Here is a 13,350-nt window from a genome sequence, read left to right as displayed (position 1 = left end):
CCAGCCTGTCCGGTGCCCAACGTTTGATGAAAAAATCTGCTAAACTGGACATGTGTGTCCTGTTCTGCATGTCCTGTGGTCATCAAACGACCTCTAATGGTAACGTTAATGAGATAGCACTTATGATAATGCTAATCCGTTGGGTTGTGCTAAGTTTATGGAGAATCTGTTGTATGTCATTATTGAACAACTTTCGTTTCTCATTCTTCATTGCTCTTACCCTATCAAACAAAATATTATCCTAGAATCTCATCATTGAACAACTTTAGTTTCTCATTCTTCATCTTCATTGCTCTTATCTTATCAAACAAAATATTATCCTAAAGATTGTTATGTATTGGTGAACATAGTCCAAATTCTTCGTGTCATGCGTCCATGCAATGTAACGGCATTCAATTGAATATGCACATATACCTTTTCTATCATAAAGGTCAATACTGAAACTTTACATATATGTAGTATGGTCCACCCCCGACATATGCTCATTGCATACATGAGGTGGTGGACAGAACTTGGTCTCCCACTCTTGTCATCAAGAAAACAAATAACCACTTCAGATAATTTTGATGGTATGAATGGGTTCATCATAACCTTTTTATGAAAAGTTGTGCTTTAATACCATATCATTATGGTTTTCAAATCACTTTAAATCATTAAAAAAAAAGAAATTCATATTTTCTAACCCATTAAGTTTGGCGGATTTGAGTCATTGACTATCTTGCCTTTGATTTTTCTTCCACAGATTAAACTTGATCCACAAAGTTTATAGATCATATGGATTACATTTTTTAGGCAAAGTTTATAGATCATGTGGACTTTTTTTTTTCGCAATATTGAGAAATAATTAATGAAAAACTTTTGGATGCATGTCAAAATCTTTATTAAGGAACTTTCTTTTATTTTCCATAGGCCATAAACTGCAATTTTAGGTGAAGGAGAGTGTTATCCCACTGCTCGGGCCTCTCATTCTCCTTGTCCCCAAGATACATAGCTGCGATGATATTGAGTAGTGAGATCGCTGTATGCTTCAAATTTGCACGTAAGACCCACTCCTTTTATAATACAAGACAATGTAGCTGGGATTCAAACTAGAGCCTCTCAGTGTCCTTGCCCTCAAGATACATAGCTAAAATGGTAACCGGTAGTGAGCTCATGGGTTTCAAACTTGCACATAGAGCCCATTCCTGTACAAAGAATATAGCTGGGATTCAAAGTAAACACGTGCTTTCAACGCGCCGCAAGCATGCTCGTTCAGCCTTGTAAAATGAAGATTAGGGCCTGTTTGGTTGGAAGGAAAGGGAGAGAAAGAGATGGATTGAGTAATCCTTCCTGTGTTTGGTTGGCTAATTAGAAAGGAGGGAAATGGAGGGAAAAAGAAAAAGTCTGTTTGGATGGGAGGGGAGGAAAAGAAAAGGAAAGGAAAGGAAAGAATTGTATAGTGTAAATCTAATCCCTCCCAAATAGGATGGATTGGGAGGAAAATGAAATGGAGTAAGTGCAAAAGTGTTGACTGCCCATAATACCCCTCCACGTTTTTTTTCTTCCTGCCTCCCAACCTTTTGACTATTGAGGGTATTATTATAAATTGCATCGTTTCCTTTCCATTCCATTCACTTTTATCCAAACAAGCTTTTATAATCACTTATTTTCATTCTCTTCCCTTCTCTTTCCTTCCTCTTTCCTTTCCTTCCCTTCCCTTTCCTTTCCTTTCTCTCCATTCCTTTCCCTCCAACCAAACAGGGCGTAGAGGAAAACAATGAAAAAAAAAAATTTGTTGAGAGGTGATAATATTTTCTCAGCACAGGAGTTTCCCATGCTTTTGTTGAAGCAAGGAACAGGGAAACTTTTAGCCCCAGGAAAAGAACGAGACGCCCGTCTAAATTCAAAGCTCAGCCTCGGCTTGCTCACATTTGCAGTGTTGGACTCGGACAGTCGGACTTCCACAAGGCCCCTGTCTCTTCCTCTCTTGGAGTCTGGTTAGGAGACGACGATGTCGCTTCTCAACTCTTTGTTCAATCGAGGCCTTCTGGGCGCCAAATGGTCTATTCTCTCTCTCTCTCTCTCTCTCTCTCTCTGTGCTGATTCTTCGAGACAAATTTTTGCATTCGAAATTGGATAGACCACTTCTCCTTCTGTTTCAGGCGATTTCTAAATTTCACTTGCTTGGCGCTCTCTCAATTCGTTTGTTCAATTTCTCTGATGTCTTAAAAAGAAATGACTTGCCTTCTGTTTCCGGCGATCCCTAAATTTTACTTGTTTTGCTATAAGAATCATAAGTATCAATCGATAACTATGGAAGTAAGAATCTTTGTGCTATTTTCTGCAGTTCTCTCTTATCTTATTCTTTGTTGATCGTTTTTGTGGTGTCTGATTGATAGCAAGACGGCTTTGAAATTGGCCATCTCTCGTATCAATTTATTGAGAAACAAGAGGCAGGTTCAACTCAAACAGATGCGCAAGGAGATCGCTCAGTTTCTGCAGACTGGCCAAGAAGCCATCGCTCGGATTCGGGTGGACTTCCGATTTCATCCTTCCCCATGAAGAAATTTCGTTTCCTTCTTGGCTTTCCACGGTTTCTTCTCCTTTTTTAGTTGATGACTAATTTGCGAGCTGACGTTGTGTCAAGGCCTCGTTACGAATGGGCGTTTTTGTTTTGGTAGGTGGAGCATGTAATCCGCGAAGAGAATTTTCTGGCTGCTTATGAGATCTTGGAGCTGTTCTGCGAATTCATTCTTGTCCGTGTTCCTATAATTGAAACACAAAAGTGAGCCTTTTTCATCAATCATAAATTTGTTTTTTAGTTGCAATTCTCGGCATACAAATGCTAGAATTATTCATGCCATTTTTTATTCTTCTCCTTCAAAATTTGCTTCAAAAGAGAAAAAAACTGAGGAAAACTGGATTTAGTTGTCTTTCCAGTTGCCAATAATACTTTTAGGTTTATTTCCTTGACAGTTGCATGCTATCTCACTGGATATTTTACGATTTATGCTCTCTGTGTATCATGTACGATACAAATTCCACAACATGAAGGCCAATATTTTGAGCCGCCATTTTAGCAATTGACATGGAACATTTAGCTACAACTATGCTTTTGAGCTGTGAACATTTTTTTTTCCGTTCGTTATTCCCACTGCAAGAGGTGTATATTATTCCTTAAGTTTGGATAAATGACTAAAGGAAAAAGCTAGTGGTTTTACAAATAATTTTATATGAAACTAAAATTAGTTCATTTTCTTAGTTTGTCAATAATTATCAAATTTTGAAGTTAAATTGACTATGTCTCTCATGAACCCATTCTTGACCTAGTTGTTACTTGAATAAAATGCAAGCCATTATGGTGTCTGCAGAAGAGGTGATATCTGTTGGTTGTAATCAAGAACAACCTTGTTTTGGATGAGTTGCTGGAGAGCTTGCTTCCTGCAGTTTCTATGGATAGATGAATGTGCGCTAGATGCAGACAGTGAGCTGGAGATGCAGAATTGTGATCTCTCTCTCGCTCTCTCCCTCTGTGTGTGTGCATGTGTATGCATGCACTGAAGTTACAAATTGTAGGAGAAAATCAAACTGCTAAATAGTGCATATTTCCTGACAAGCCAAAGAATATTTTGCTGCAGCCTGTGTCAATCGAGACACCTGTTTAGATTGGCAACTATCTCATCAGCCTCAAAGTGTCACACTACTATGGAAACATGGGCTTCTTGAATAGAATTTGTCGATAGGAACCATACCTCGAATTCTTTCTATCATATTCTTTTTTAAAATAAACAACTCAGCATACTCGAAGAGGTCTAATTGTTGAATCAGTGTGTGCCACTAATAAGGTCAATCTTGCTGGTAGCTGGATTGTAGTTGGTCAGCATTCTGCCGTGCTCTTTGTTATATAAATTATTAGACATTAGTTCTATCCAGTTTAACACTTTTGTAAGAGGAACCAAAATGCATTCATAGTTTAAACTTTAAAGAAAGGAAACAATTGAGAGATCAACCAGTAAAGATGAGTTATTACAAAGTAAGGCATGAACACAACTTGAAAAACTGTGACGTTGTGAAAAGAAATTTTGTTGGGTATAAACTTCAAAGAATCTCAAGGTACAGATAGGGTAAACTTATGTCCCCTCAAGAACCGTTTTGCTTGAATGGAAGTAAGCAGAAGCATTGAGTCAACTGCAGCTGGAAATTTTGCATTTCAGACAAGCTGATTTTAAAATTGGAATTGCAAAGTATCTCACATCCATAGCTTTATCCTTTAGGATGAACTAACAGAGCATTGAACTGATTTTTTGTAACCAATACAAATTCAATTAGAAAGCTACGTCAGTAAGGTGAACCATCAGGTGGCTCCCTAGTCCAGGATGTTTGAAGAACGAGGAGGTTAAGCAGTAAAGCATGTATTTACTCACAAAAGAGGAAGCAAAAAGGAGAAAAAAAAAAACTGTAGCTATTCTCCATAAGTCATCAATAGTAACAAAAGGTAAATGTCATTAACAGATGTATATCAATAATTTGCCATATCATATCACACCAAATAAGGATCCTTGACATGGCTTGATGATGGTTTGTTGGGCCAGCTTCAATGAGAACAGGATTTCAGATAAATTGAACTCTGATGCTTTGCTATTGTCATATGTGTATTTATGGTAACTGCATTTAGAAGGTGGCATCAAGATGAAGTTATGCTTCTTAGAATAGTTGGTAAAACCAATTAAGCTTTTTAATTTCCTTTCTAACTTCACGTCCCCTTTAGAATGAAGTATTACATCCTGCCATGAAGAGTTTGTGATTGTCCATTTGGATTGATATTAGTAATTAGATTATATAGGTCACATTGGATGATCTTCTAGTACAGGGCCCGGCCTTTATTGACTTGTAGATAATGCATTCAATGGCAAAGCAATCTGGGAAAAATTACATAAAATGCATCTTGGACAATGCTAATTTACAATGGCCCTTCTTGACAGTAGTACCTCATGCCTCGTATTTATGCCTTAGTTAACCATGTTCAGTAAATGAAAAAAGGAGTTTTGTAACCCTTTTTTCTTCAATTTTCAACCATTACTGGGCACCTCCCAAAAAAAAGAAAGAGAGAAAAGGATTCTACGTTTCCTTCAGGCGCCATTACATGTTTTTAGATGGTAACCTATTTCAAATAAACATGATGTTATTTAGCAAATTTGTTATGTCTTGGCAAAAATGAATCCTAAATCACCAGGAAGTTTCTTTTGCTCCCCTTTTTGTTGGCACTTTCTAGTTAAGACTTAACATGATGAGCATTTTCAGAAAACGAACTATATTGATGCAATCAAGACCTTTAATAACCTATACGTAAACAAAACAAACATTTCTATTTATGTGCAAATTTGTGAAGGTCTGAAAATAATTGGTAAAAGGATTTTTTCTTATGAAATCTGATCTAGCAAAGGAATGACTTTTATGTCTATTCCTAAACTTTTGAACATAAAGATAATGACTTTTAGAACAAAATTTACGAGAAAAAACTAAAAAGTATGTCTTTCAACTAGAAAATCCTGGATTAAACTCGTTTTTTTCATAAAAGTAGCAGGACAGTCATTTTTCCTATTCTGCTTAGGTTTTTTTAAGGATGAGTGACAGATGGTAATGTCAGGAACTACTTTGCATAGGGTTAATGAAAAGGTAAAGTTATTCAAAATTTCAAATACAAGATGTGGTCAATATAGCAAATAGCACCAAGGCTGATATGCAAAATCCCTAGAAATTTTGTGTATTATCGAAAATTCCATGACTGTATGTGAATTCACCTATTAGGCCAACAAGAGAGACCCTTTGAGTAGTACTGTTGTAGAAAGTGAATCATTCATCTGATCAGTTAAGCTAGTTGTCTAGATTATCAACATCCAGAATACGTACATGGACCTGGATGTCCCCTTTGACATGGTTGTGTGGGAGGTATTACCAAGTTGGGAAAGAAAATAGTCTTCTGTCTCATCATGTTCATGTTCATATTATATAGATGCTGTGATGGTCTTTGAATGATTTCATGTTGGATTAAGAGCTTTGTGGTCATTAGCTGAATAGCAACCTTAGGTTCTTTTTCTGTATAGCCCAGTAAGCTTACATATGCCTGCAAACTCTCTCTCACTCTCTCGCATACACATGCACATATAACTAAGAGAACTCATATGAAGTCAAATTCAGTCAATGTCCTTGTTTTTAAGTGCATTGCTTCAATTGAGACCAGCCAAGTGGAAGCGGGACCAGCCAAGTGGAAGCTTTTACTGTTATTTGAACTTAATGGTGAAAATCCTTATGCTTGAACCTGAATGTGATATCAAGCAGAGGTGCGCATTAGCTGGTTTTTTGTGTTGTATGCACAATCTTTGCCTTTTAGTCTTGATGACCATTATTACTGTCTTCTTTCTGCATGTATCTGGTTCGGCTTTTTGATATCCATGTCTACATTCCACTAGGGCTGCACAACGAGTCGAGCCAACTTGGGCTCGACTCGAACTCGCTCGACTAAGCTCGGCTCGAGCTCGACTCGTTTATAAACGAGTCGAGTTCGAGCTAAAAGTTAAGCTCGAGTAAATAAACGAGTCGAGTTCGAGTTGGAAGAACTCGACTCGATTAAACTCGACTCGACTCGATTTTAATTTTTTTTTTAGTTTTTTTCGTTTTTATTTTCATTTCGTTTTTTTTCCCTCTCATTTTTCTTTCCTCCCTTTTTTCTTTTTTTGTTTCCATTTCGTTTTCTTTCCCTCTCATTTTTCTTCCCTCCCTTTTCTTTTTTTTCTCTACATTTTCTCTTCTCCCCACGCACACCTTTTTCTCTCTCATTTTTCTTTCCTCCCTTTTTTCTTTTTTCTCACCTTTTCTCTTCTCCCCACGCACACTTTTTCTGGCATTTAATGTCAATGCCTCCCTTTTTCTCTTTTCTCCCCCACGCCGATTTCTCTCTGCAGATCTCTCTTCTCCCGCAGCATTAATGCAATGTCATTATCGGGTGTTGTAAAACGAGCCACATTTATGGCAGGTGTTGGAGGAACACCGTGAAGGAGAAATAAAAAGTCGAGCCGCTCGAGTCGAGCTCGAGTCGAGCTCGAGCTTCAAAACAATTTCTCGAGTCGAGCTCGAGTTAAAGTAATGAAACTCGTATCGAGCTCGAGTCGAGCTCGAGCTGGTTAAATATAAGTCGAGCCGAGCTCGAGCTGGCTGAACTCGAGCTCGACTCGGCTCGTGTGCAGCCCTACATTCCACACTCTACAATCCAAAACAAAATGCAGGTGTTCACCCCCCTAGTGCACAAATGACTCAAGCAATAGCCAAATAGTAAGCAATATTGCTTATCATGCTATTGTTATCTTCATATGATATGAATACCTATTTATTCAAGATTTGACACTTAATTTGCTATCTTGAGATTGGTAAGACATCCACAAATACTGTGACCTGTGGCTTAGTTTAGTTCATCAGTTTTTTAGGTAAAACTATTGATGATCTAGGTAACAGGATTACTATTAGTTGTAATTGCCTAAATGATCACCTAGCAGGCAAATAAGTCACCTGGTTTATTTGTATTTTGATCTCATAAAGATAATTGCTAAAAGCCTAAAAATTTTGTTGCAGGGAATGCCCCTGGGAATTGCAGGAAGCTATTTCCAGCATCACTTTTTCTGCTCCCAGATGTTCAGACTTGCCAGAACTGATGCATGTCCGCAATTTGTTTGCCATAAAATATGGGAAAGAGTTTGTTTCTGCTGCTTCAGAACTTAGACCAGAAAGCAATGTAAATCGCTCAGTAAGTGCCATCCTTCCATGTACCGAAGGTTCTGTCCAAATCTAGGAAGACAGCAACTTTTAACTGATGAGTTATGTCTGTGATTCAGATAATTGAGAAGCTTTCTGCTCGAGCTCCTCGTGCAGAAACAAAACTGATGACCTTGTTGGACATTGCTAAAGAACATAACCTAGAGTGGGATCCATCTGTCACTGAAGAAGAACTTTGCAAGAAGCATGAAGATTTGCTGGTATATACTACTTCTTAGGCATGTTGTGGTTTATAGCAGGTGTCATTTCAGGAACTGTCAAACTGCTTGCCAAATTCATAAAATTTTTATTCTGTCCAGCTCGACATCTACATCTAGTTGTCCTTTATGGCTACTGGCTTTGTAAGTTATCCTGTTTGCTCCCTTTAGGGGCAAAAATCCACTGCACGCTATTAGCTCTTTTTAGTAGCTTTATCTCACAGACAATGATATCTCCCAGTTGCTTACTCATGGGAGGAGTTGCAACTCTGAAATATTTTTCCCCGATCAGCTATAAAATCTATCTTTAGTGTATAGATAATGGATAAGTGGCTCCTTCTGTTCCCTTTTGATAATTTGACGATGATAAATGTGCTTTATTACAGGATGGATCAAGACAGGTTCCTCTGAAAGCTGAAACTACTAGTTTGCAATGTGCTTCCACAGTTTCACATGATGGTCCCACGACAGTTTTGGTGCCACCAGAGATTAAAGTCCAAGAGTTGAATCCGCCAGAAGTTCTAGATCGACCTCCAAAATGTCAAACTTCAAACGCACTTAAATCTTCATGCATTCCTTCCAAGAATGAAGACATTGAGGAGATATCTGTACAATCAGAATCAAGGACGCAAGCTGAATCCTGTGATGTTCTTCAAATAGCCCAGGCAGCCATTGCCTCTGCAGAACGTGCAACAGCTGCAGCCCGTGCTGCAGCCAACCTTGCGAACCTCAGTTTGAGTTCAAAGACTGCAGACAGCGTTCCTCCACAATCTGGATCGAAGGATCATGTAAGATAGTGTGTCTAGTTTTCTTATTTTTTATTTTCCTTTGATTGCTGTGCTTCCCATATACATGATGTGAAGAAAGATAAATATAATTGTGAAATGTCCAAAGCAGAATAATATAGACAAGGTATACCATCTTACCTGTCAATTCTTGTGACTGAACATCTGAGGCCGATCATCTGCTATAACTGTTTCTCTACAACATTTTGCCTCGTAAGTATGTGCCTCGGGATTCCTGCCAACGTTGTATTATATCATTTACTGTGAGAAATAACCTGTTCCTTGTTTAAACATTGTGCCTAGGTTATTTTATTTTATTTTACTTTTGACCTGCTCTATTGTTTGTGTTTCTTTCTTTATGCTTTTTGAGAGTAATTGGATCATATTTGTTGGCGCCATAGATAAGGAGTATTCCTTTAATTTTTCTCATATAAGGATGTTTTAGCATAGAGGGTGTTGTATATGCACGCGTGCACGAATAAGTGTGTGCACCACACACACACACCTATGTCACATAGGTACGGGTACGGGTAATGACCATTTTCAAAAAACTTGGGTGTGGGGGTACGGCCGTGTATATATATATATATATATATATATATATATATATATATATATATATAAACAATAAGAAATATTTAGAAAATATGTATCAAAATAAAGAATATATATCAACATAAACAAATAAATAACATAGAAAATATATATCAACGGCTCTTGAGCAGTGTGTTTAAGAAACCTATGAAAAACTTTAAATATATGGATAACCTAGTATCTCCCTAGTTAAGTATGAACATCAATCAAATTTTCACATCCAAAGAATAGAATAAAAAGTAAAGTGGAAAAAAATAAATCAAAGTAAAAGTAAGCAATTTGGATCTATAAGTATCCAAGTGTGTCCAAGTACCTATTTTTTGTACGGGTACGGCGACACGGGTACGTGGACCTTATTGAAGTATCCATGTGACTTAGACACACACACACAGTCATCGGCCCTGCTTGTCAGGTAACCGACTTCCGATGATTCTCTGATGTCCCGAACTCTCATCCACATGTTTCCTTCATGCGTGCAGAAACAAAATCCTTGTCGATAGTTTAGGAAATGAAAGTTTTTTGAAACAGAAGCAGATTTTAGTTTACTATCAAAAGGTCACTTTCTCTAATTAGCTTTCATTATTATAAACCCTTTGGTGGATTGGTGTCTGCATCCCAAAACTTCTTTTGGGTTTGCCGAAGAGATTTTCAAGAGTGAGTCCATACGGGTATTCAGCAAGTTGAGCTGACTCATGCTTGATTCAAATTCACTTAATAAACTTGACTAGAGCTTGGCTCATTTATTAAACGAGTGTAGTTCGAGTTAAGAAATGAATTTGATCACATAAACAAGTCAAGCTCGTGTTAAGTGGGCTTGGTTTGGTTAAACTTGGTTAAGCTCAAAAAAATGTGTATATATATATACATATATATATATATAATATGACTCACAATGTCATCATCACAAAAGGTAGATGGTCCAAATGATTGGGCACATGATTAGCAAGGGTAAGATTCAATGTTTGAGTATCCATGCGACTTCTTTCTTTGAAAACTGAAGTTTTTAGTGAAATGCTCGGCTTGGTTAAACTCGAGTTCAAGTTTTTAGAGCTCGAACTAGGCCTGTCCGAGTTCGAGCTAATGAACCCGAACTCAGCTCCCAGCCGAGCTCAAATCAGCTCAAACTTGGATAGTGAACAACCCTATCCATCGGTACAAAGCCTAGCCATTCCCAGTACCTTTACCAGGGGTAAACAAGCCAAGAGTTGTGCACATCATCACTGTATTTACATATTCACTTAGGTATTGTCCTCAACTTGTATGTAGTTTACTGCATGACAAGGATTTTTAATGTTTTTATAAAGTGGAAAAAGGTTAAGTTCTTAAAATAGAACAGTGTCTAACGAAGAGTGTTTGTAGGCATTCGTGTAACCCACAAGTGCATTGTGTATGCTAAATAAATTTCTATATGTTTGAAAAGATAAATCACTTTTACCGTGACATATATCTAAGAAACATTTGTACTATAATATATATTCATGGAGAAAAATATAAGGGGAGAAAGTTTTGAAAATTGATGGCGCTTGTAGAACTCTCAAGTGTTGGCCAAATGATAGGTACCATGGGGATAACACCTTAGGTTTGGTTTTGATGAAGTCAGAAATGTTTTAGGCAAAACAAAATAGAAGTTTTAAAATTAGAAAGAGGGAGAGAGAGACTTCTTGTTGAAACTAAACTAGGTTTTAGGAGATATCATGATTCTTTTTTCTAATCTTTGATAGAGGCTGGAGTTGCATAAAATTTACTGACTTCATTGTTGATATAGCTTGGTGAGAAACTTGGGCTCATTTGAGAGTGGCTAGGCTAAGTTTCTGAGGCCTTTTTGAGGGATAATTTGAAAGCATTAACATATATTTTAATGAAAATATAGGGTCTATTAACATATATTTTAAGAAAAATAGCAAATTTTAATCTTAGAAATTAGAAAAAAAAATTCCCATCCTACATTGGTTTTCGAAGATGGTTTACACTACGATAAAAATTAAACTACCCTGAAAGAGATTGATGGCGAGTGTTCCATGATGCTCCTTTTGTGCTCCAATCGCATCGTGGGTGTCACTAATATATATATATATATATATATACCACTCATTAGGGTTGGCTAGTAGGAGGGCCATTGGGTAGTTTAATAAGGAAAAAGAGATGAAAGAGGTTAAAATGGTGATTGACGTGGCATTTTATCATGCATATATTTGCAAGTGCTTCTCAGGGACAAATCCAAATCTCAAAATATATTTTCGAAACATCCGATAAATCCAAATTTCAAAATTAATAGAAGCAAGAAAAAATTAATAGAAGAAAGAAAGCCTCTTGTTGTGCATGCATTCAGCACATCTATGAGCCACAAAATCGCCCATCTATATGAACTTCCTATTTCATGAGAAAGAGACACCCATATCGGGCCTAGTTGAAATGATGGTCATGTCCGACCTGTTCATACCTGATGCTTCCAATGCAGGTCCCTAGCTCTGGAGAGAGAGTGAAGATTACGAAGGCCCTCTGGTCTTACCATGAAGTGGAAGAGAGAAGGAAGAGCTGAAAAAGATGAGATCTGCACACTTCGAGGCAATGGGTTCAAGAAAGGGGTGGCTCCTTTGCTCTTACAGGTAATGAACTCCTTGAGAATGGTTTGGATGGGTTGGAGATGAGCTTCAGAAGTCCAGTAAGGTTTCATCCAAGGTCCTCTCTCACTGAAAATAAAAGTTTGATGGTGAAGATGGAGAGTCCACAGAGAAGAGATGTGGAGAGAGAGAGAGAGAGAGAGAGAGAGGTTGAAGGAGGAGAGAGAAGGCTAGGGGGCTCAAGAGCTGAGGGTTGAAGTGCAAAGGATCATCCAAGGGCTTACCATGTGCCTTAGAGAAGAGAAATATGAGCATTTATAGAGGATTTGGAGACATAACTCAAATTTCAAAAATTTTACAAATTTTTAGGCCAACAAAAATGTTTTGACTAATGGGGATTGATTATTAGCCCTACCAAGACCTATTAGAAGATGTTGGCAAGGCTACAGTCCCCCCAACAAGGCAAAACCTCGTGCAAAGGACGGTTTTTTGTTGGGGTTGGATTATCTCCCTAGCCAGTCTTCAGTGGAACAAACGACAAGTTAATTTTATATGGTTAAATTATTCTTGGACTAGATTGTGAACCTATAATTGGGATCTACCACCAAGTCCATTCATCCATAGAGGGTTTAATAGGCACCAATCTAACCTGCTGAAATCCTTTCTGGGCCCTTCCTGTTATTAGACCAGGTGAAATGCCTCTTTCTATCTTCCAAGACCATGAGAATGCAGTGAGTCAAAAAGGAATTAAAGTAGCACAAGAGTTACACCCTGTTTTATCCCTTACATAGGCAGAATTAAAATCATCCACAAGCAAGGGGCAGAGCCAAAGTTTTTCACGAGGCCGGCTGAAGTAAAGTTTCTAAATTTTATTTAGGGCCGAAATATCATTTTTCAAAATATTTATATATAACAAGTGCAATTTTTAAAAATTACATGTGAATTTAAAAAAAAAAAATTGAGGTGGGGCCAGGGCCCATGCAAGCCTACCTTGGCTCCCCTCTACATGGATGCACCTTGTGAGAGTCTAGTGAAAGGGTGCTTGGCCAATAACATACTAGTTCGTCATCTACCTGCAGCCACCAATGTCCATCACCGACCTCCTAGTATTTTGAAACGCAAAATGGAGAAATTAAAAATAAGGTCATTTTTTTCAAAGGAAATATTTATGTTTTGGTGACAATAGAACAAAAGAATTCTATGATAAGAATTCTTTCATCCTCCCAACTAGCTTTCTTCCAATTGTTAAGGATAAGAAGATGAGATTCCTTTTACTCAAACATTTAAAATTAGCAGGAAAAAGAAAAACCACCTAGACAAAAACACAAATGATTTCGCTTTTACACAAACAATTGCATTTAAATTGGAAGAAACATGAAATTTGTGGTATCAAATTCCAATATAAAT

General features: G+C 37.5%; 1 protein-coding gene across 1 annotated transcript; it reads left to right on the top strand.

Annotated features, from left to right (window-relative positions):
- The first annotated feature begins 1,721 nt into the window (after positions 1–1,721).
- On the top strand, positions 1,722–12,339 carry LOC116258150 (uncharacterized). The gene is made up of 7 exons (XM_031635298.2): positions 1,722–2,040; positions 2,379–2,511; positions 2,661–2,764; positions 7,606–7,777; positions 7,866–8,006; positions 8,390–8,791; positions 11,841–12,339. The coding sequence occupies exons 1-7, from the start codon at positions 1,991–1,993 to the stop codon at positions 11,919–11,921; spliced, it is 1,083 nt and encodes a 360-aa protein (XP_031491158.1). The 5' UTR covers positions 1,722–1,990; the 3' UTR covers positions 11,922–12,339.
- Positions 12,340–13,350: the final 1,011 nt, after the last annotated feature.

Source organism: Nymphaea colorata, chromosome 7 (assembly GCF_008831285.2).
Source record: "Nymphaea colorata isolate Beijing-Zhang1983 chromosome 7, ASM883128v2, whole genome shotgun sequence".
Classification (NCBI taxonomy): domain Eukaryota; kingdom Viridiplantae; phylum Streptophyta; class Magnoliopsida; order Nymphaeales; family Nymphaeaceae; genus Nymphaea; species Nymphaea colorata.
Note: the sequence above shows the minus strand (reverse complement) of the source record. Positions and strands in the feature narration are given on the sequence as shown.

What these genes read in the sequence shown, in the direction of transcription:
- LOC116258150 (XM_031635298.2), top strand. Translation starts at nt 1,991, where the DNA reads ATGTCGCTTCTCAACTCTTTGTTCAATCGAGGCCTTCTGGGCGCCAAA. An exon ending in GGCCTTCTGGGCGCCAAATG is followed by an intron (nt 2,041 to 2,378) that starts GTCTATTCTCTC and finishes TCTGATTGATAG; the next exon opens with CAAGACGGCTTTGAAATTGG. An exon ending in AATCTGGATCGAAGGATCAT is followed by an intron (nt 8,792 to 11,840) that starts GTAAGATAGTGT and finishes CTTCCAATGCAG; the next exon opens with GTCCCTAGCTCTGGAGAGAG.